The sequence below is a fragment of the Talpa europaea genome, assembly GCF_964194135.1.
Source record: "Talpa europaea genome assembly, chromosome: 6".
Taxonomy (NCBI): Eukaryota; Metazoa; Chordata; class Mammalia; order Eulipotyphla; family Talpidae; genus Talpa; species Talpa europaea.
In genome coordinates this window covers 55,003,439-55,027,488 of record NC_140072.1, presented here as the reverse complement: position 1 = coordinate 55,027,488, position 24,050 = coordinate 55,003,439, and the positions used below count along the sequence as shown (strand labels likewise).

The window sequence follows — 24,050 nt, the reverse complement described above, 5'->3', positions numbered from 1 at the left end:
CAGGCCAAGTAAGTGGTGCATAGGGGCACAGGATAGACAGGGTGATAGCAGGAGACAGGGGCTCCAGCTCTCCACTTTGGGCTCATCTCTGGTCTCTAACTCTGCTGTGTAAATGTTTCTAAGACCCAAGAGGAAGGGTCCTCTGAGGTCCAGTGTGAATGCCCAGTGCCAGCTGCAAGATGAGTCTTCTGTGTTGAGATCCAACATTAGCAGTCCAAGCATTGGTCCTCAGGAAATTGATCAAGTCACGTATCCCCTCTGGGCCTCAGTCAGTTCCTCCCATCAAAACAAGAGCATGGGATCAGAGGAGTGTTTGTATACCACCCCTCCCTCCCCCCACCCCTATACTCTTATTCTAGGACACAGTTGCAACCCTGATAAGAGACTTTATTGCTAAAAAGTCTGAGGATTTATTGAGTCCCCAAACACCCAATCCTTAAACCACACCAGGAACTGCTGTGAAGAACATTGTGAGGAAGAGACCCTGGGTGGGGGAGACTGGAGCCAGGTGGGACTTGGCAGGTCACAGATGGCTCCTGGGTTCCTTGCCTTTAATTTCTTTTGTTCCACATTCTACCCAGAAGCCCTGGGATCTGGCTCTTGCCTCTTCCCACAGCATGAGATACCCTTGGGTGTACCCTGGGGAAGGGAAGGCCAGTGGTGCAGCTTCCCTTAGCCTTGCCGAGGCCCTAGCCTATGACCTGTACCTGTCTCCACCTTTCCCCAAGTGCTATCCCCAAATCCCAAACAGCAGAATTCCTGGATTCCCCCTTCCCAGCCCAGAGTTGCTTATGGCAGGAATGTGGGACCAGTTCTACCAGAAGGTCCAGGGTGGCTGCAGCAGCTCAAAGGTGGGGATGCTGGTGACATTAACTGGAATGGAAATGATGGCCCATGGCAGCCCATGCTGTTCCAGGGAGCGGCGGATCATGTAGCTGGGAGGGCATGAAGAGAGGTGGTGATGGTCACTTTCTCGGCACCCCATCATGTCCCACTGTCCCCATTACTGGGGGGTTTCAGTGCCCAAGGACTTGTATTGCCCTCCAACTAGGGCACCCCAAGATGGGGGCTTGAGGGAAGGGACTGGTGATTGCCCTTGACCTCCCCAAGTTATGGCACCCAGCCTGGTGCTGACACAGCCAAAAATAAGGAGCCCTCACCCATCTCGGCCGAGTAGGAATAGGGCAGGGATGTCAGCGGTGCGCTGGGTACTATCCTGGATCATCTCCACGTAGAAGCTGTCATTGTCAACCGCGTTGTCAGAGATGATCACCGCCCGCCCGCCGTGCTCCTGCACCACCCGGGTCTTGGAGAGGAAGGAGCAGCCCCTGGAAGAAGTGGTGATGAGACCAAAGGAAAGCGGTTCCTACCTACCCCCCCCCCCTTACACCATCACCCGGGGAGGATGAAAGATCATGGAGAACTTCTTTAAAAGGCTTTAAAGCAAATTACCAAAACACATGGATAATCTTAAGACATTTCTTAAAATTATAAACAGCTATTTCAAAACACCACTGCCCCTACTGGTGTCTGCCTGCCCTCCTTGTGCCCATACCCATGTGGTCCTTACCCCCGCTCCACCAGAGCGATCTGGTCCTGGATGAAGAAACCGTTGCTGAGTTCCCCACAGGCCTCTGAAGGTTCCGCGGGAACAAGATGAATCTGCTCATACCTTGTGTGCTGTAAGACATTAGACTGGTGAGAATGTGAAGAGACTGTCAGATCATCAGGCTGACAGTCCCACAAAATGTGATGGAAATGTGCTGTGGTTTCTGTGTGCACGTAAGCATTTTTACTTCGGTCTCACAAAGGTTTATCCTACTCCAGCCTGCCTTTCTGTGAGATAGGGGAGTTGGTGTGGACCCAAAGAGGAGAAGTAACTTGCCTTAAGTCACACCGTTCAGAGGGGGAACTAGCAGAGCCCTTGGTCTTTCACTAATTAGTGACCCCAATGAAGACAGTCTGTCCCTCCAAGGTGCCCAGGTCTATTAGACCCAGTGGAGCAGCTGGAAGCTATTCTGCACTTCAGCCACTGAGGGGGCAGAGCTGGAGTCTGCTCCCGTCCCTGTCCCAGAACCCAGGTATTGTTTGAAGGATGTGAGGGCCATCTCAGCTTAGTGGAGAAGATGAAGCTAGGATCAGAAATGGGGGGTGGAGGGCAGAGGAGGAGAGAAGCTCTCTGAACTTACGAAGATACCACCAAAGTCCTTGGCAGGTGTGGCTGTGAAGATGTATCGAATGTCCCCAGGACTCAGCACTTGAAAATACAAATAATCATGGATGCGTAAGCCTGAAAGATAAAGGGTACAGGTGAGAAGCCTCCAGGGAACAAGTTGGTTCAGACTCAAATCACGGACCCTGTGTCTTCAATTGGGCTAGTGATAGTCTGGGCCCAGGGATCCAGCTTTAGCAAAATGGGTCCTCCAGGTGGGTGGGACAAATTGGCTCTGCCCTTGGAACGACAGAGTTGACGCAGACAGAAATTAGTAACACCAGGGGCCTCCCCGGTGGCGCAGCGGTTGAGAGCTAGGTTGCAAAGCTGCCCGCAGCCTCTGCAGTGCCGGTTTGATCCCTGGCTGCTCCCCGGCCACCGGAGGAGGGTCCCACATGGCATGCAGACCTCTCCTGCCGCCCGCTGCTCCCCTCAGCAGTGTACTTCGGTCCTTCCGCCTGCTCTGCTCCCCGCTCTGGCTCTGGTGAATTCTCTCACCCTCCCGCGCTTCTGACTGTTCACAGTGCTTGTGTAAATAAATAAATAAATCTTAAAAATAAATAAATAAAATTGGATTTAAAAAAAAAGAAATTAGTAACACCAGAGATTTATAGATGCTGCTGCTGCTTACACAAGTGATCCAGGAAGACTGAGGGATCTAGTGTAATCCTGAGGATAAAGTAGTCCATTATTGCTCTGAGTGGACTTGGGGGTTTCAAGGTGGAGATGTGGTAGCTTGGGTACAAAACATTTCTCAGTAAAACTTAAAAGTTGACTATCAGGTTCTACTACTGTCTCCCCTACTCCTCCCACTGTCATATCTTGTCCTGACTACCTCCAGCTTTTTAACTGGTCTTTTGGCCTCCATTCTTGCTCCCTAAGATCCACTTCCCAAACAATAGCCAGGGATCTTCTTAAAATGTCTTAAAGTAAGTGTGATTATGTCACCATGCCCGAGGTTTCAATACTCTACAACAGCTTCCCTTTGCACTTAAAATCTAAACTCTTTCACTATTGTCTGCAAGGCCTTGCTTCATCTGACCTACAGCTACTTTACCAATCTCATCCATCCTGTGTTTAAGCCATGCTGGCCTCCTTTCAGTTTCTTCTTTTCTCCACTTCTTGCAAGCTCTTCCCTCCATAGGCGTTTTCCTACCTTCACCCCACCCCACCTCTTTACCTGGCTCACTGCTAGTCATCCATCAACTCATAGATTAAATGTCACTTTCTCAGAGAAACTGCCCTATAACTGGCCTCCCTTTCAATTTGAAAGTACATTCAAAAAGTACTTTTTCTTCATTGCCCTTTCCACATAATATTTTTAAAGATTTATTTTCATTTATTTATGCATATAAGAACTAGGGTGTAGGCCAGCGGTGTGGGGTTGTGAGGATGGTAAGGATTCACCAGAAGCAAAGTGGGAAGTAAAACAGGTGGGTCTACTGAAATACACTGCTGAGGGGAGCAGCGGCCAAAACCTGAGACATCTGCTGTGCCATGTGAGTTAGCTCCCTGGCCAGGGATCGAACCCATGCTTCTCATGCTGCAATGGCTGGTGATAGCTTGATCGGGCTGAGACTTTAACCCCTGAGCCACCTGGTAGGCCCACTTTCAACATAATTTGTTGTTGTTGTTGTTTTTTTAAAGATTTATTTATTTATACAAGCACTGGGTACAGTCAGAAGCATGGGAGGGTGAGAGAATTCACCAGAGTGGGGAACAGATCAGGCAGACTAACGAAATACACTGCTGAGGGGAGCAGCGGGTGCAGCAGGAGAGGTCTGTTGCGCCATGTGGGACCCTCGCCGGCGGCCGGGGATCGAACCGGTGCTGCAGAGGCTGCGGGCAGCTTCGCAGCCCAGCGCTCAACCACTGCGCCACCAGGGGAGGCCCTTTCAACATAATTTGAACACTATACAGTATTTGTAATTGTTTAATGTTTGCCTCCTCCCCTAAGACAAGGACCATGAGTTTGTAGCTTCATTCAATCTTGTATTCACATTACCTAACACAGGGACTAGGAGATAGTGGGTGTTCAGTAAAAGTAATTGAATGAATGAACAATTATTTCCAGCTACCCTGCACTGAGGAAGACAACTGTCAGAAGAACCAGGTTTTTCTGGGGTGTGGGAACTTTTCATTTGCACTGAAGTTTAATATTTTAGCTGTAATTGAGTCCCTGGTTTCCTTGGTCCAGAGAGATTGAGAAACATGGAAATGTGGAAGCCACTGCACAGGTCAAATGGTCAATCAACAAACTACCAAGTCACAACTGTGCCAAGATCACAGGACGGTGGCTTTCTGCCTAAATCACAGCCACCACCAGGTAGAGCACCATTGGCTTGGCACAGAGCTATGCATTCTATTAACCTGGAGGTGGAGATTTCCCATCAGATAAAAGTAGACTCCCAGGAAGCCTTCTGGATTAGCACTAAACTCCCCCTCCTTCCCACAGACATCTTTGCCTGACCTTTTGCATCTGCTGATCTGTGTAAATTAAGCGTGGGTATACATACATGCTCACGCAGATACATTTTTGTGCTAGTGAAGGTGCAAACAGGCGGTATGTACGTGTGTCCACAGGTAGGAACGTGAGTTCTTATGTATGTGAGCAGGTGATAATATCACTTGCTGTCCCATATTCCTCCTAGTCGCCCCCTCAGCCACCAGAGTAGGGGCTCCTGGGGGGAGGCTTGAGGGCAGGCTGGTTTCGACAAGGGGAGCTGAGGACTCTAAGTCCAGACTCAGGCAGCGCCAAGCTCATGTCACTGGGGACTAGCACCCACCCAACTCCAGCCGCCCGTCCCCGCTCGTGCCCTGCTCGAAACTCGCAGGGTCCCCAAGGTGACCCGTGGCCCCCGACCCGAGACGCGCGCAAGCTTGACGGCCAACCCCGCCCCGCAGCGCAGCCCCACCCGTTGCCGCTCACCGTGGGCCGCGACGCACGCGGGGAGCCAGAGCACGAGACAACACCAGCCCGCGGCGCCGGGGACCATTTCCAGGGCCCGGCCCGGCGCCGCGCTACCTCCAGCAGCCCGGCCGCGCGTCGCTGGCCGGACTTCAGCCTGACAGCTGCTCCGGCCTCCCTCCCACAGACCCGCTCTAGCAGCCCGTTGGCTGAGAGGAACGAGGCCCACGCCTGATTGGCTCTGACGACTGCCCATGTACCTGCACTTCCCGCCTCTGCGCCTTAGTCCACTTTCTATTGGCCGAGAGAAGTGGAGCCGCGGGCTGATTGGCCTAAACTCTTAATAGCAACTGCTGGCTGCCACCACGGCCCCACAGCGTTTGTCAGGTCGGGTTCCACTTTCCTGGAGCTCGCTGGCAGGTGGGCTGTCTGAGGAGGCCCGGGGCCTGAAGTGGGCGCTCGGGCGGACTCGCTTCAGTCGCCGAAGGTCCCCGCAGTCTTTGTGGACTCGGTGGGATGCTGCCCGCGGCCGCCTTGTCCCAGCTGTGACGCCCCCCGCCCTTCCCTTCCTTGGGCAGCATTCTGCAACGCCTAGGTGGTTTCTCGCGGCCCCTGCTCTGCTCACTTCCACTGTCGGGGACGCGGCCTGATGCACCCCACCCTGCAGGAAATGACCATTGCAGAAGTAGAAAATGGACGTTGGAGTCAGGTGCCTACACCCACTTTTCTATCACTTACTGTGCAACTGTGACTTTGGATACGTTTCCTAACCGCTCACCCTCGGTACCCTCATCTGTAAAAGACTTAACAGTGCCAGCGCGGTAGAGTTGGGAGATTAGATGTGATCACTCTCCTTACGTGCTCACTTAGCCTAAACCTGCCCAATAAAAGTCCGCATTTACAGCACTCCTTAGTCTGGCGTCCGGGGGAGTGGGGCAGAGAGGGGACAAGGAAATAGGGTTAGCAGGTTACGCGGGCCGAGCAGGAACTCTGCACACCAAGAGAAAAAGCAGGACGGAATTCCTGCAACCCTTGGAAAACCAGCACTTCTCCCTAGAGCGCCGGGGGAGACCCAGCTTCTGGCCCTTCTAGCCAAAGCGACTCTGTGGTCGAACCATAGAGAGGCGGAAGTGGTCCGTCCCCTTCCTCTCCCGGGCCAACGGCTTGGCGAAGCTTCTGGGGATTTCTCTAGCGCGGGGCATTGTGGGGTTGCTGGGCGGCCTGAACAAGGAGAAGACAGACGTATCCGGCCGCTGCTGAATAAGCATCCAAGATGATGGTGAGTGGCGTCTCGCGCATCCTTCGCCATCCGCAGCCATCTGGCCGGTGATTGGCGCCATTTGACTGGGCTCTGTCCGACAGGCCCCTCCCCTACCTACTGACTCCGTCCTTGTCCGGACCCCCTGTCTGTAGGCGACCCCTGCCCACCGCGGCCTTATTTGGCCCCGGCAAGGAGCAAGGGCCTGGGGTGAGGCTGTGTGGGGCTCGAGGGTAGCCTCTGGTCGGGAGGGAAGGGGACTACAAGTCCCAGGCTGCTTCGGGGCCGCGAACTGCTTCGGGACTGGGGTGTTGTTTTTTCAGCCCCCCACGCCCGTGGGGTGTGTTACAGGAATGCGAATTCAGTGTGCACATGGGGTTGACGGCCAGACTTGGAAACCCTGGCTGCTCTGGGAAATTCTGGCTGTAAAGATGTGTGCTTCCTGGCACGGCCACAGGCAGCATGGGGACTTTAATTTTGGGTCAAGCCTAAGATGGCAAGGAGGGTCTCTCGCTGTCCCCCAGCCGGTCCATTGATGCAGAGACCGACCCCTCCGCTCGTGCTTTAATTCATTCACATTAAGTCAGCGCTGTTGTATTGCCTGCTGAATGTTCCGTGCCCAGATAGTTGTTGAGGGTGCAACTCCTCAGCCAGGAGGTTGGGCTGGGCAGATGGAGACACCGGATGGGAGGTGGGGAAACGAGCCCTTCTCTCTGACCCTGCCAGCCCCATTCCGCATATGACATTAGACTAGGCTTTTCTAGTTGGCCACCCAATTCTGGATTTTACTTAGTTAGACTAGGGGGGTTAGCAAGTCCTGGAGGCTCTCTGTAGCCATTACCTCCCTCTGTGGCATACCTTTCCTCCATCTCAGAACTGCAGATACCTCCCATGGGTTGCAGGCAGTTGTAGTGTACCCTGAGTTGCTAAGCAGACTAGCTTTTTTTTTTTTTTTAATTTTTATTTTTATATTCCCTATACAATTACAACCCCCTTATTTTTACCCCAAGCCCTCCTTTCCCCGTCCTCCACCCCCCATAGAGTGTCTCTTGTTCATAATTATTTGTTGATTTTGATGTTTTCTTTCTTGTAGTTATTCTTTTTCCTTAAGCAGACCAGCTTTTAAGGAGATGCTTGGAGCAAAACCTAAGATGTTGCTCCCTGTTTGCTTGGCAGTTCATTTATTCATTCTGGCCTATTAGTTCAAGTCAGTTCTCTTTTCCTGCTTCCTGAAGCTTCTTTTGTCCTGGTCGATGTCAAGCTGATAGCTGTGACGTGTTCTGTCTGCTGCTAAATACCCTGTGAATCCAACTTGTGTCCAAGATTGAAGGAACTTGGTATTTATATGTGTTCCTTCCCCGCTTCATACCTCCAGTGCTGCCCCTTTTCATTACATCATCAGTTTTTCGTATGTTCCTGAAGTCATGTTCTTCTGTGTGGAGGCAGCATAGTGTAGCAACTGAGTAAGGACTACACTTACTAAGTTTGTAATTCATTATCACTTACTAGCTCTGTGAATTTGAGCGTGTTACTAAATTTCTTGCCCTCAGTCTGTTAGATGGGATAGCAAGAGTGTATTGGTTTATGGGATTAAATGTATTAAATATATAAAGTGCCCAGCATGTAGTAAGTGCTTAGCAAATGTTAGCTATTCTGCTAGGTGGGCTGCTTGCTACCTTTCCTCCTTCGCAATCCATCCCCCTGTCAAGGACCCCCCCCATCAAAGGATGGGGGTCAGAGCCAGAGTCCTTCAGTGCTGACAAATCCTTTACCAAAGAACTCCAGACTAACATACTTGGGTTTTGCCTTGTTTCCTTGCTGTAATGGCTGTTTGTATCTCTTCTCCTCTTGGAATGTAAAACTTCTATCACCAGGTTTCTTCCTTGCTGTCATCTACTTGGCTCCAGATATGCTAAAAAGCCTTCTGCGATTGGAAGAGAGATAAAAGGGTTCCTTCAGACTTCACTCCTGAGACTTAGAAACATTTTGTATGAAATATTTTCCCTGCCTTTTTGGTGTTGAGCACTGTGTGCCTGGGCATATGAACACTTGTTTTATAGAATATCAAGCTTAAGACTGTTTAATACAAGTTTTTAAGGAGAATGAAGATCATTCAACTAACATTCTAAATCTTCCATTAATACCCTTGGTAGGTAGCTACTGTTACTGTTTCTTTACTGAGTAAAAATGAGTGAGGCTAAGAAGTAATTTAGGGACAGAAGCTGAACTTTCTGTAGCAGGCACCTCCTGCTTCAATTGGCTTAGCTCATTCTAACCCGGCCACCTTTCTCTCCCCCATAGGATCCTCCTCTTCCCAATCTGCCTTTTCTGTACAGCCTTTGAAGCATAGGGAACTCGGTGACTGTGGTCAGCTGCTTTCAAGTCCATTTTGCTTTGTGCTTAAGAATTCTCAGTCAATTTAGTGTCACCATATTGCCAATTCTTATTTCCAAAAGTAAAAAGCACTGTGCTGTCTTACTTCATGCTTTATGTCAAACACTTCAAGTATTAATATATGTAAAGTTGATTTTTCAACAGTAAATGCTGCTGTATTACTACTTTATATGTGGCCAAACTTGGCACCCTACAAATTGAGATTCCTATAGTCTTTACTTTGGGAGGAGCTCATACTTTTAAAATGAATGGTAATATAAAAATTCTTTATAAGAGGAAGCAATAAGAAAGTTATGGGATTCCCTGTTTAGGATGCCCTTGCTAACTACTCTAGAGAAGACTGAATATCTGAGGAGTTGCTTGCCTGGTGGTAAGAAAAGGGTTTGGTAGAAAGTGACAGGGTGGCTTTTGTAGATGAGGGTACAGTTTGGATGTGGAGGTGAAAAAAGGTCTACAAAAACACTGGATAAGATCGCCTGTTGGGAAGGTGAAAGAAATCTATTGGAGGCAATAGGAAAAGACTGACTTTGATTTTAAAAGTGTACAACTGTGTTCAGAGCAAGGGTGGACCAGAGGGTACTTGAGGCTGCCATGAGGAATGATTTAGCAGACCTGAGAGGAGGTGGCACCTTTTAGAGTTTGCATCTCTCCTGATAGAAGACCCCAAGGACCAGGTCAACCAAATGGCCCAAAAGAATACTGGTAGTGTAGAAAAACCATTTCTTATCACTAGACTTGGGAGATTATCATAAGAAATAAGGAATTTTCCCTCCAGCACATGCTTGACCCCAAACTTAGAGGATTATCTTACTGGCATTCTTTTAAGGGGGTGGGAGGGGGGGTGGAGAATTTATGCTCTTTAGGGGAAAAATTGAAACAAAAAATATACAATACAAAATTTTAAAACTCTATTTACTGCCATACTTGTTCCTTAGAGTATGCCCCATTTTGCACATTTGCATATTTTCTCTTCTCTCTTCTTAGCCATTTTCTGTAGGTGATGTTTTTTCTTTGTTTTTAACATAAACCAAACTGTGCCATTCTTTGGCTAAAAGCCTATCCAGGGCTTCCCTCCTTGGTATGAAAAAAACCTAAACTCCAGTGTGATCTCCAAGTGAATCAGTGGTCTTTCTGGCTGTTTCTTCGGCCTTCTTCCAGTCTCCTGGCCAAAGAATTGAACTTTTTAAGGAATTACCCTGTTAATATGGAGTCAGTCTCATGTGTTGCTAGACATTCTGGTGTGTGAACTCCTGATTCCTCATTGTTAGGCTGTGGCGACTATGTTTTCCTGTGTCTTTCTTGCTCAGAGACCTGAAGTACCCCTAGATGAAGCCTGGGCAGTGACTTTCAAACTTTTTATTGCAATTCATATAAGAAAAAAAATTTTAAATTTTTTTTAAGAAATAAATTTTCAATTACAGCCTAATAGCACATACACAACTAATATACCAAAATTTTCAAAATAGTAATTAACCTTACTGTATTATGTTTCACATAGACATAATTAGTCACAAGCCCTGGGAAGACTGGGTCTGGCACATGAACGCAGCTCTGTGGCATGAGCTTCACCATGGAGAGAAAGTTCTCTGGTTTGTTAAGCTATCTTCGATCATCGGAGCAAAGTTGTCTAAGGCCCTTAAAATAAGCAATTATCCCTGTATTCCCAGAGTTTCTAAAACAGGTCTGCAAATTAAGTCTGTAAGGGAATTTAGTGACTGTTCTGGAGACTAATGTGAAAGAAACACTTCTTTGGAAAATCTGGCTGGATTTTTTTCACAGAGAGCTTTGTGGATCCAGCCTGAGAGTGGGAAACATAGAAATTAGATGTGTTGTTATTTTGTGAGGTAGGACAAAAGTGATATTTGTGGCTCTGCTTCACTATTTTCTAGGTAAAGCTGCATGGGCATCTCTTGAGACAACTAAGGCTGTTGGCAGGTTGTGTTTTATGTCAGTGCCCCTATATATTTCTCTAGGATTAAAGCTCCAACACCAACTAATATGTAGATGTTTTGCTGGAGAGTGAACCTTGAGCATGTCCTGCTGCTTCCCGCTGTGCTCTGACCTGATTCCTCAACACTGGAAATAGGGTCAGATATTGGAAAACTGTGCTTGTTTAACTGGGCACCAGAGGTGCATTATTTGATTTGTTCTTTTAGACTAGGTAAGTGCTTCTCAAACCACTTTCTAACACACCTTCAAAGGATGTTGTGGCCATGGCAGTGTGTGGAGGTAGAGGCCAGTGTACGATTAAGGATTGGATGTGGTGGGCAGTTGGGAGATGTGGTTTTAAAGGGCCTTTAGCTATTTCTGTTGCAGGGAAGTTGGGAACATTTTTCCTCTCCCCTTCCTCCTTGAGTCATTTTGATAGATGATTATTAAAAACAGTCAATTGCTCTTTCTTGTCTAGCCCACACCAGTTATCCTGTTAAAAGAGGGGACTGATAGCTCCCAAGGCATTCCCCAGCTTGTAAGTAACATCAGTGCCTGCCAGGTGATTGCTGAGGCCGTAAGAACCACCCTGGGCCCCCGTGGCATGGACAAGCTCATTGTGGATGGGAGAGGTAAGTGTGCAGGAGAGGCGAAGGTCCTTGGGGAGCATTTGGGGCTCATGGAGGATGCGTCAGAAATCACTGCTTTTAAGATCTCTGAGAAATTAATCACTGTGAAGCACTTCCATTTCATACATTGTCCCACATACTGAGCCCTGCAGGACTATGTTGGGAAAACTGGGCTTAAGAGCCTGTTGTCTCAGAGAGAGATACAACCTAGAAACATGAAGTGGAACCACCAATGTCATCATTGTATCATATTTCCAAGACAATGAGTAAGTCCTCCTTATGTTTTAGTATATTAGATAACATGTGAGATACTAGGGTATCAGTTGTGTTAATATCTAAGTGATTACTCATTCTTATTTAGAACACATTTTTCTGCATCCATTTGAGTTATGCTGATTTGCTGCTCAGAGGAAATCAGGAGCTCATGATCTTTGGAAATTTGTGATTTAAGTGGTCCTTTGTGCACAAAGCTAAAAAGATCAGATTGGTATTTCCCTTCATTCCTGCCATAATCTCCTCTGCCCTGCTCTAACTAAGTGCACGTGGGGCCAAGTCTTAAATTGTCTACCTAGAAGACAATTTTAGAAAAGGTTTTTTATTGAGGTTTATCAGAAGGGGAGGTGGGGCTCCTGAGGAATAAGGAATGGAAGAGCTCAATGGGTTTTAGTGGAGGATTATTGGTGCTTCTGGGGAGTTTAGTGTAATGACATAATTTGAAGGCCCCATACCCCTAAAACATAGTGTTATAGACCAGTGTTACCTCGCTCAAAATAACTTAATTAAAATAAAATTTTAAAGGAAAAGGCCTTTAATTTTTTGCTTTGTGTTTTTTCCTTTTAAGGCAAAGCAACAATTTCTAATGATGGGGCCACAATTCTGAAACTCCTTGATGTCGTCCATCCTGCAGCAAAAACTTTAGTGGACATTGCCAAATCCCAGGATGCTGAGGTGGGAAAATCAAGCCTATGTGTTTAAATGGGGTGGGAACACATGGCAGTGTGCTCCTTTGCTCTGCCCCAAAATCTTGTGATTTTTATATGTAAAGTTAATACATGCTTATACAGATAATACATGCTTATAAACATACTTAGATGGAATTAGTAGTCTTTTAAAAATGTATACCATTTCATTGCATGTAGCCAGTATCTTAAGAACCAGGACCAGGTGCTGCCATTCATATGAGTTGGTAGGTAAATAATATACACTCTCACCTGTTAGTCACCATATAAAATGGGACTGGAAACACTACATTTCCCATGTGTCTTTTTTTTTTTTAATGGTGGTAGTTTACCATCTTTTTTTTTTTTTTTTTTTTTTTTAAGATTTTACTTATTTATTTTTACATAGAATGGGGTGCAGGCCAGAGATGTGGGGAGTAACAGGATTCACCAGAGACAGTGGGGAGCTGAACAGGCAGATCCACTGAAATACACTGCTGAGGGGAACAGTGGGAAAACAGGAGAGGGCCTCTGTGCCACGTAGGTTAGCTCCCTGGCCAGGAATCGAACTCGGGCCTTCATGGTGGTAGCACTGAGAATTAACCCGTTGGCCACCAGGGAGACCTGGTAGTTTACCATCCTAATGTGTAAAAGTAAGTGGTATCAACCAGTGTACCTTTTTAAAAACCACTAACACTGGAGTCAATAATTCTGGTTTTCCTACCACCTGAAAGTAGACCTTTCCTATTTGGAAAGATTTAGTATGTTATTTTTGGGGTCTGGAAATGCTCAGAATGTTTCTGTATAATTTAGTGGTAATAGTGCTCCTAATCTCAAAACATAACCAACCAAATGCTATAAAATAGGAGTATTCTACTTTTGGATAAAAGGGAAATCTGTAAATGTTGAGAGAGATAGGTATTACAGTGTGTCCTGAAGTTATATTAAAATGTTTATTGGAGCCTAATAGCCTATGAGACAGTATGACAAAGTGAGAAGAATCTGGGTTCGGTCTCTTAGTCTTCAGCAAGGAAGTACTATCTTCCTGTCCAAAATTCTGACAGCTTAAACTCTTCACCACAGTAACCCTTCCCTCCCCCTTGAGATTCCTTTATAAATGAATTAAACGTAAATGAGGTAAATTTCTTCCAAATGAGAGGATAGGTAGAGTTCTTAATAGTCCTTATTCTTTTTCTCCTTCATTAAAAATAAAGCTTAGATCCCATTGTAGAAAATTGCCATGTAAGAAAGATTAGTGGACTAAGTAATATGCTTATTCCAAACAGCAAAACAGTGTTTAAAATATAAGGGACTTGGGGCCTCCCCGGTGGCGCAGCGGTTGAGTGCTGGGTTGCGAAGCTGCCCGAGGCCTCTGCGGCGCCAGTTCGATCCCCGGCTGCTCCCCGGCCACCGGAGGAGGGTCCCACATGGCATGCAGACCTCTCCTGCCGCCCGCTTCTCCCCTCAGCAGTGTACTTCAGTCCTTCTGCCTGCTCTGCTCCCCGCTCTGGCTCTGGTGAATTCTCTCACCCTCCCGCGCTTCTGACTGTACCCAGTGCATGTATAAACAAAACAAACAAACAAGCAAATAAATAAATAAATAAAACATGCCTCTATAGAAAAAAAAATATATATAAGGGACTTGGACTGATCTGGGAGGTTCGTGTTAAAAGTGGAATTTGGTTGAAAATTATAAGCTCCTGTAGTTCTTTGTGCTCCTAAAAGAATATTTATCTCATGCCTTTTGCTACCATGATTTTTTGTGACAAGTGAGCATTGCATTATAAGCATCACTTGATGGTCTTACAGTGCTTTGTACATAATAAATAAGTCATCAGTTAATTTGCATATATGATTTTTTTAATCTGGAGGAATTTTGATTGTCCCATTAGCTCTCTTTGAAGAATGAGCCTGGCTGAGGAATTAAATTTGTGGCCTAGGACCATTGAATGCGATGATACCTAACACCCATCCGCTTTCTTCTACGTGTTGCAAAAACCTGTGCTTTCAGAAAGTCCTTTATACCCATTTAAACAGCCCTCAGTTTATGGGCCTCCCCGGTGGCGCAGCAGTTGAGCACTGGGCTGCTGGGCTGCGAAGCTGTCCGCAGCCTATGCAGCGCCTGTTCAATTCCCAGCCACCGGCAAAGGTCCCACATGGCGCGCAGATCTCTCCTGCCGCCGCTGCTCCCCTCAGCAGTATATCATTGGTCTGCCTGTACTGTTTCCCACTCTGGCTCTGGTGAATTCTCTCACCCTCCCGCGCTTCTGACTGTACCCAGTGCTTGTATGTATGTATAAATAAATAATTTAAAAAAAAATGAATAAACAGCCCTCAGTTTAAATGGGTATATTGCCCAAAAATGGGATTTGGGGACTCTATCCCTGCCATGCGAAAATGTGAATTATCCTATTGTCCTCTCCCAGGTTGGTGATGGCACCACCTCAGTGACACTACTGGCTGCAGAGTTTCTGAAGCAGGTGAAACCATATGTGGAGGAAGGTTTGCACCCACAGATCATCATTCGAGCTTTCCGTACTGCCACTCAGTTGGTATGGGAGTATTAATTAACTTTGCCTTGTGCCCAGGCACCTTGCTGTTTTCTCAGGATAAAACTTTAGTAGGGTGTAGAAGGACTGGGATTAGGGTTCTCTGGACATTTTCTGAATTCTACTTCCAAGGAATCTCAGTTATGACATTTAGTAGCTATCTGACTTAGATATATTGCTTAATGTTATTATGCCTCAGGTTTCCTGATAGGCTATCATATAGACATATCATAAGGCTCAGTTTGTGATTGCTGCTTTTGTTTTAATCAGGTACATCATGGCATATCTTGAGACCTTGCTTTTATTGACTTTCGTTTTGTGACCTGGGGCAAGTCAATCCACCAGGCCTTACTTTCTCCCATCACTAACTCTGGGAGTGACGTTAAAATAACTGAGAAGTTTTTATGAAAAGGCACAAAGTTGTATATAACATCTAATTAATGTGACACAATAATAATTATAAAGTGTTAGAAATTATCGGGTATTTTCCATAAGCCAGAAAGTTTGGCTAATCTAGTATGATAGCTTGTTTCTACTCATTTATTTTAGTGTATTACCTGCAGATCCAGAGCTAAATCCTGGCATACCCTGATGATTCTTCAGAACTGTACCTACACTACATTTCTAACTTTGGGAGTTTTCTAAAACTATAGAGATTTATATTTTTCTGGGCACCTACAAGACTTAGGAAAGTCTTTTCAACTGTTATAGAATAGAAATGCTTAATATTTGGGAATAGACAGATTGGGGACTGGCAAAAGAGACTGAAATCTACTTCTGTTGTTTATCTTTAGCATGAGAGATTCACTCAACTTTTGTTCTTGGCAGGCAGTTAACAAGATCAAAGAGATTGCCGTGACTGTGAAAAGGGCAGATAAAGTGTAAGTTGGTGGTGGTGGTGGGCTTTGTCAGAACATTGACTTTCTGTGGTCAACTTGGATGCAGTGTTTTGTGATTAGTGTATGGGGCTGGGGCTATATGGTTCTTTCTATGTGACTCAACTTATAGCACAAAAGAGGCTATAGACTGAATTTAAAAACTGTCTGTACATTGCAAGAGAATCAAACAACGGAGTCTTTCCAAGGCCTAATTCAGGTCCCACCACTCTGTCCCAGGGAGCAGAGAAAACTGCTAGAAAAGTGTGCCATGACTGCTCTGAGCTCCAAGCTGATCTCCCAGCAGAAAGCCTTCTTCGCTAAGATGGTGGTGGATGCAGTGATGATGCTTGATGATTTGCTGCAACTTAAAATGATTGGAATCAAGAAGGTACAAGGTGGAGCCCTAGAGGTAAGCCTGTGGTGGCCTCCCCAAAAGGCTCTGGCTTAAACCGTTGATATAGGAGGAGAGTACACATAGTTGTAGAAAGAACTCACATTGGACTAGAAGTCAGACTTGAATTGTATTCTGCATATAGCCAATATTGGCTGTTACCGGAGATAAATTTTGTATCCTCTATGGACCAATATTTGTCAGCAGAATGGGAGACTGAACTAGCTGATTTTTCAGAATCACAGTGCTAAAGTGTAAGAGGGTAGACTGGCTTTGATAAATTATCTATGGCCGTCTTGGTGAATAAATCTGAGAGGCACTTTTTAGTTCATTCTTCTCCAAGTGATATAGTCAACTTTTTTTTTTACTAATTTCTTTTGAATAGATAATGCATAGTTCAAACTTTATAAAAGAGTCTAAAGTAAAAAATAAAGGTCCCCTATACCACTCCTGCCCCTACAACCAATATTGTATGTGGGTGTTTCCCTTTCCAGAATTACTATGTGCATCTCTATATAAATAATTATTTCCTTAGACATAAATGATTGCTTGTGATACACCACATCCTATAACTTCTGTCCATTTACCAACATTTTAGGATTTGTTAACTCATTGCTACCCAAAAGGACTTTGTGTGATGGTGAGACTGTTAAATACATCTGTGCTGTCTATTGTGGTAGCCACTAGCCAGATGTGGCTACTGGGCACTTGAAATGCAGGTAGCTAATGAATTTGAAATTTTATTTTCATTTATTTAAATTTAAATGGCAGCACATGATTGGCAGCACATGATTAGCTACTGTATTACATCGCATAAGTGATTCTTTTTCAACAGTGGTATCAGTCTGAAAACATTCTTTGATATTGGAGTCTCTGTGTTACTTTTGACCTTTCCAACAGCTGACCAGCTGTATTTCTTACTGTATTCTTCCTTAACCTTTCTGTTCTTTCTGAGCCTGAAGTGATTTGGACAGGGCCAGGCCTGCTTAAAATATAGCCTGACCCTTACACTTTTTATTCTTTGACTTTCATCTTCCCAATTTGCATTCTCACTCATGACATTCTCCTGTCCTAGCACCTGTGGGTGGATTTGAGACTCTCTATGTAGTAAAGTTGTGGGGAAGCTGGATGCATCTGAGCCACTTTCCTGTCCTTGAACCCCGTTATCAGTTTTAACTCCTTCTTTACATCATGGCTTGCTGATTTTGTCTTCACTCACTGCATGAAGTACTCTTGGTACTTGATTGGCATCCACTAAACTAGGGATCAGAACTAATAATCTTATCCAGTGAGAATGCAGGGGCCCTAAGCCCCTCTTATGTTTTCCTTAGACTGTCCCACATTCTTAGCATGTAAAATCTATAACATAAAGCCTAACACACTACATTCAATAAATGTTAGGAGTAATTACTTACAGTTATCTTAGCACTGAGAACTTTCATTTATGTCTTTAGTCTTCACTTCTCCCTTGAGCCTCACACTCCTGACTGCTACTGCCTTTATTATCTTGTTATCCATACCTGTCAGCATTGTCTGTATTCCTTAGCATAATTGGTACCACAACTGTTAAGTCAAATTCAAATCCAAAATCTAGGATCATCCTGGAAAACCTTCTCAAGTCTCACAACTTGTCGATTACCATTATTGCACCTACCAGTTTACTGCTTATTTCTTCAGTCTATATCTTTTGCTTATTCCCAAGATCTTTGTTTTGCCAGTGATCATCCTTCTTTCAGCCTTGTGTAAGATTCTCCTAAACTGGTCCCTGCCTTCTACTTCATATTCCAGCAACTACAAGTGACTTTTCGTTTCCTGATTCCACCACACTGTCTGCCTCTTGAGAACGTTCCTGTCATCCTTATTTCTATATAATTAATTTCCGTTCCTCCATCTTGGCTCAGACATCATTCCCTTTAGAAGACTATGGTTTTGAATGATGCAAGAATTTGTTCACCATTTGGCTGCAGTAGTATACATTAGAATTCTAGATTGGCATGGGCAGAAAACCTGTAGGCTATTGAACTGAATACCTTTCTTAATGGAATGGGAAATGACTTGGTCTCGTTAGTAAGAGAGAGACCTAAGATTTGAACCTAAGTCTCCTAATAGTTCTGAAGTCAGTCCCAAGTGTAACATTATGTCCCATAGGATACTCTGTTTTGGCACAAGCAAAGAAGTTCATGTTCTAAGGGATTGAGAAGTGAGCAAAATAAGTTTTATGCTATTTTTCCCTGCCTTTATGATAATGAAAGGCTTTGTTACAACAGTGAAATAATGACATGATTAACTCCCCTTCACAGGAATGAACACACAAGTCCAGCATATCATTTGTTAGCTTGATTTTGTTTCATGCTAGTACTAAACTTTGGAATATTTGGTTTTTTTTAACAGGAGTCCCAGCTGGTAGCTGGCGTCGCATTCAAGAAGACTTTCTCTTATGCTGGTTTTGAAATGCAACCCAAAAAGTACAATAATCCAACAATTGCACTTTTAAATGTTGAGCTCGAGCTGAAAGCTGAGAAAGATAATGCTGAAGTTAGAGTCCACACAGTTGAGGTAGGCACCAACAGCTGGCAGTGGCATGGAAATGGAAAATTTTCTGGTCATTTTGGGCCCATCTGTTTCTTAAGCTCCTTATGGATCCCTTTCCCCTCCTATATCCCTGAATGTTAATGTCTAAATAGGGGCGTGCTGCTTTTCTCACTCTATGCTCTCCCTGAGTGACCTCAGCCTGAGGAGATTTGGATAGGGCAGACCTGAAATACTATCCCCTGCCCCTTGGGATGGGGCTGGCATGGGCTCTCTAGCCATCCAGCTTACTCAGTATTTTGATTCTTTGTTGGTCAGGTGTGGGGTCCTCCCCTTCCAAACTGGGTCTATGCTACAGAGAGAGTTGTTTCTGTCATTGAGATCATCAAGGCTATCATTAGAGGTAGTAGTATCCCCCAGCTATGAGCTCTTAGGCAGTGTGTGCACAACACAGTATGGCCTTTGGAAAGGGGTCTTTCCTCTCATTGGGAACTTCATGGGTGAAGCACCCCAAGGGAGGCCAGAACTCATCCAGGCTAAACTATTTTTCATATCTCACTGTGTCAACTCTGAATAGCTCCCAATTCTGGGATTACTTTTTGCATTTATGTCTAAAATTTTTAAGTGGTTCCCAAGTTAATTTTATGAGGGTCCTTTTTCACTTGGACTGAAGAGACATTATTCTGTGTACCCCTTTTCATTCCCAACTAAATCAACATACTTTGTTTTGGGCTTATTTTTTAGCCATCATATATGCTGCCCCCTACCATACCTTTTCTGGGTCTCTTTAGGACTATCAGGCAATTGTCGATGCTGAGTGGAACATTCTGTATAACAAGTTAGAGAAGATCCATCTTTCTGGAGCCAAAGTCGTCTTATCCAAACTCCCCATTGGGGACGTAGCTACCCAGTACTTTGCTGACAGGGACATGTTCTGTGCTGGCCGAGTACCGGAGGAGGATCTGAAGAGGACAATGATGGTAACCAAACTTTGAGAGACTACTTCTTGGCCTCAGGGCCCTGGATAGGTTTTCATTTATGCCTGGTATGCTGACATTTCAACACTGTCCAGTTGAAATGTCAGTCCAACCCTGTCATTTTAACTTTCAGTGAATCATTGCACAGTATACATGTGCTTGGTATACAGACTGCTGTAAAGCTTCTCTAACCAGAACAAGTCAGGAAACAAATCGGGTTTGTGAGGGAACTTAGTGGTAAACAGCTAAGTGGTAAACAGCTAAGTGGTAAACAGCTAAGCAGGCTCAATGATTGGTGCTTCCAGCCAGATTTCCTCCATTCTTGTGCATCTTACAAGAGACACTTTTAGTTCTAAAGCACTGATCCTCAATCAATTTGCTTCACCCAAAGTGCCCTAGTTTGGAAGAGAGTGTGTTGGGTAAAGCTAAGTCTCCTATCTCCTTTTAACTGGGCCTATTTGCCTGTCATGTCTTAGCTCTGTTTTGTTCTGCCCTTCTAGAGGGAATAAGAATCACCTACTGGTCAAGGGAACAAGTGGATTTCCTAGTGCAGAGGGCTCTGGGGCAGAGTACAACATGGGAATTGATTTTGAGGCTACGTGTCAGGAAGCTGACATCTAGCCTTATGTGAGCCTTCACTGCTGGATCATCTTGCCTTGTACTCTTCAGGCCTGCGGAGGCTCAATCCAGACCAGTGTGAATTCTCTGTCAGCAGACGTGCTGGGTCGCTGCCAGGTCTTTGAAGAGACACAGATTGGAGGCGAGAGGTGAGCCACTGACCTGGGCAACCTTTTGACTGGACTTGAGATCTGAGTCCTGGGTCTGGCCTTTTTCCATCTGTTGAGCATGGTCATTTATACCTCATGATACTTTTTCTTGAGCTCTCACCTTTTGGGACATAAAGAACTCAGATACGGAGTGTTCAGGAGTGAAGATCTAGTTGGGTCTAAAGTCTGATTCCACAACTCTTTATGCCTTGTGGTACAGCCCCAGAACTTCCCAAGAACATGTTTTCAAGTGTGGGGTTGGAGCAACTTAGTGGGGAACAGAAGAACAGCTGCTGAGAACTTGGTAGTGAGATCAGAACGCAGGAGGTTGGTTAACAGAAAGGAGCTGACGTGTATGATTTGACCCTGGATGTAGGTACAATTTCTTCACTGGCTGTCCCAAGGCCAAGACTTGCACCATCATCCTCCGCGGTGGCGCTGAGCAATTTATGGAGGAGACAGAGCGGTCCTTGCATGATGCCATCATGATTGTCAGGAGGGCCATCAAGGTACTGGGCTGGTATCTCCCTGCTTACACAGGCCACTCTGCCTCCCAAACTGACAAGACCCTAGTGTGTTCCTTGTGTGTTCCTTCCTTCCCTGTATAACCTGTCCTGGGTAGTAGACTGGTCTTCATGTGCCTAACAAATCAGGAAGTGAGCCTCAGTCTCATAATAATAGGTCATGGTGCCTTAAAGGCTAAGACCTGTCTTTGTGGATTAGTCACTCAAGGGTTGTGCCATTGCCCTCAAGCACCTGGCCTTCAGGTGATCTTGAAGATGATCAGAAACCATATGTTCAGTGGGTTGAAGTTGGAATGTGCTAGGCAAGGGCCATACCAGGACTCCTGGGAATTAGGCTGGGAGGAAGGAATGCAAAACCACTCTCTGGGCTAGAGGACCTACTGACTGAGCAGCCCCACTTGACAGTGACTGGAGCTTGAATCAGGAGGATCTGCTTGCGTTGAGATGTGGGTCTGGTCTCTGCAGAATGATTCAGTGGTGGCTGGTGGCGGGGCCATTGAGATGGAGCTCTCTAAGTACCTGCGGGATTATTCAAGGACCATTCCAGGAAAGCAGCAGCTATTGATTGGGGCTTATGCCAAAGCCTTGGAAATTATCCCACGCCAGCTGTGTGACAATGCTGGCTTTGATGCCACCAATATCCTCAACAAGCTGAGAGCTCGGCATGCCCAGGTGAGTCATTTCTCCAGGGTTCGGGGATGATTGGATGAGGCTAGATCTGAATGTGTGGTGGCATGTACTGTGTTTGCTCAAACTCTGCATGTTCAGCCCAGTTGACACCAACTATTGATAACTGACTCCTCTGAGGGCAGGGGAACCAGACGAACCCTGCTGACATGCAGTCCTACCATGGCTCTACCAACTCCAACTTGTGACGTCCAACTTAAAATTATTTGTTTATTGGTTTTAGCAAATGTTTATTTGGAGATTTAAGTACTTAACACTGTAGCACTCAGTGGCCTTGCTTCTGATTTGTGCCAGGATTTTAAGCAAGTCACTCTAGTTCTTTCTCAGTTTTCTCATCAGTAAAATGGTGATTAATTGAAGCAGTGAGAGGATAAATGAAATAAGGGATTGGAAAGTGTTCTCCTTGAGAACCATAGTTTGAGCTCCGCAGTCCTCGGTACACAGCAGCTTATCTGGGAGCTCTAGCATGATCGGCATGCCCAGTGTCTGAAGGGTGTGGTGAGCAGGGGCAGAGATGGGAATAGAAGCACTTCCAGGTTCCTGATAGACTCCTGTAGACATATGCTGTCTTTCTCAGAGACATCAGCAGGTTCAGAGAGTCAGGGGGTCCTAACAAATCTGAGTCTTTGCAAGGTATGCGAGAAGAAATTTGAGGGCAGTTCTATATTACCTCCTCTTTTCCTGCTCTTTTAGGGGGGTAAGTGGTATGGGGTGGACATCAACAATGAGGACATTGCTGACAACTTTGAGGCCTTCGTGTGGGAACCAGCTATGGTGCGGATCAATGCCCTGACTGCAGCCTCTGAGGCCGCATGCCTTATCGTGTCAGTAGATGAAACAATCAAGAACCCTCGCTCGACAGTGGATGCTCCCCCAGCTGCTGGTCGTGGGCGAGGTCGTGGCCGGCCCCATTGAGAAGCACCTCACTCCTCACCTGAGTGGCTGGCAGGCTGGCTGTAGGGTGCACTACTCTCCTGTCTTGGGTCATTGCTTTTACAGGGTGGCCCAGTCTGTTCTCACTGAAGTTTATTTAAATAAAACTTGAGACTTACAATCCACTTTGCAAGTTATTCGGGCTTGTTAGTGTTACTCATAAACATCTTGACTGCAGCTTGGAATTTTAGCTTTATATATACTCACCCAACAAGTAGAAAAGACTCTTCCCTTCTGTTGGAGTAAGTTCTCAATAGCCTGTGGTTCTTAGGGCAGAGTGGGTTTACTCTGTCACTGGGGTGCTCCACCTGCATGGCCTTGTTGAGACGGTTCATTTTGGTTGTTTTCTTAGCCCCAGAAGTTGCTGGGAGATGCACAGGTGCTTCCTTCTAACATGATTTTCTTTAGTCCTGTCCTTGCCAGGCACTGCCGCCAAGGTTACTTTCTGGGTTTGTGTAAATGTGTTACATTGCCTTGTCTGCATTTTCTTGGCTGAATCTTTTGATCCCTGTTACTTAAGACCTTCAGATTAAGTAGGCTATCTTGAAAGAATGTTTTAGAGGGGTACATCCCCTCGCAACTCTGGCTTCTTAGAAGGTGGCTGAAAGAATAAAGCACCTGGTCTTCAGTTCAACCACTGATGGCCTTGGGGGGGGGGGGTCCCTTTCACTTTTTCTAACCAGTGGAAGTATGGAATGACCAGCACAAAGAAACTGGTAATCAACAGGGTCTCAAGTGCCTCCTTGTATACACTAGTCCTATGCTCATCTGCAGCTTTGTAATTAGTAATGTTTGGAGTTAGAAATTTAAAAAAAAATTATGTCATCTTGAGGCCCTGCAACTTTTTTCACTACCTGAAACTGGGACATGATTTTTTAAAAATCTCTTGAATCTGACCAGTCCTGGTGATAGACCCAAAAGCAGGCTGGGTGGTATCCTCATAACTTGATGGTCTTTGGGCAAACTAATTGTTTCAGCTATTTTATCAGTATGCCAAAGGTAAGGACATCTGGCTCAGAGTTTTGGAGATAAATGCGCATTCTACTTGTTTGATGCTAGAGGCACACTTAGTTGAAATACCTGTCCTTTTTCTGAAGACCTATTAAATCTGTGGGGTAACCCCATGTTGTAAAATGGGGAAGTTGAGGTCACACCATGATCGGCAATTTTGTCTCCATGCCAAAACCTGATTAGCTGGCTTAGAGCTTCTTGGGGAGATCAAGCCTGTGAGGACCCAGGTGGTACCTGTTGCTCTTGTGCCAGGTTTGCCCTTTAAGAGGGCTTCTCCCAGCTGACAGTAAAAAATGCAACTAAGGCTTTTTGTCCTTGGCAGATACTGCCAGGGTGAACTGTGGCTGGGGCAGCAAACTGGATGCCTTTCTCCAAAGATGTCTGTAGTCCTAGGACAAATCTTCCTAATACTTCATTCACCCCATTGATGCCTACAGGATCATCTACTTCTTGCCTCAGTGCAATGTAGCTGCAGAAAGACTTGGTGACACAGACTGACAAATAAACCTACTATTTACTCCCCCAAGGCAGATATT

The 24,050-nt window shown here is 45.6% G+C and overlaps 2 protein-coding genes across 3 annotated transcripts; one reads left to right on the top strand and one right to left on the bottom strand.

Moving 5' to 3' along the window:
* Window positions 1–814: 814 nt before the first annotated feature.
* PRADC1 (protease associated domain containing 1) lies at window positions 815–5,208 on the bottom strand (the record flags this gene model as incomplete). Of its 2 annotated transcripts, XM_084235343.1 has the most annotated exons (5): window positions 815–935; window positions 1,161–1,328; window positions 1,571–1,680; window positions 2,190–2,290; window positions 5,142–5,208. In XM_084235343.1, 5 exons carry the CDS (start codon window positions 5,206–5,208, stop codon window positions 815–817), a joined length of 567 nt encoding a protein of 188 aa, XP_084091469.1. The 2 variants fall into 2 exon arrangements, with proteins under 2 accessions (XP_084091469.1, XP_084091470.1); XM_084235344.1 differs by lacking the exon at window positions 1,161–1,328.
* A 6,082-nt stretch (window positions 5,209–11,290) lies between these two features.
* CCT7 (chaperonin containing TCP1 subunit 7) lies at window positions 11,291–22,705 on the top strand. The gene is made up of 11 exons (XM_084234707.1): window positions 11,291–11,339; window positions 12,178–12,278; window positions 14,695–14,820; window positions 15,646–15,698; window positions 15,933–16,104; window positions 18,478–18,642; window positions 19,407–19,595; window positions 20,262–20,359; window positions 20,736–20,868; window positions 21,349–21,555; window positions 22,264–22,705. Exons 1-11 carry the CDS (start codon window positions 11,306–11,308, stop codon window positions 22,483–22,485), a joined length of 1,500 nt encoding a protein of 499 aa, XP_084090833.1. The 5' UTR covers window positions 11,291–11,305; the 3' UTR covers window positions 22,486–22,705.
* Window positions 22,706–24,050: the final 1,345 nt, after the last annotated feature.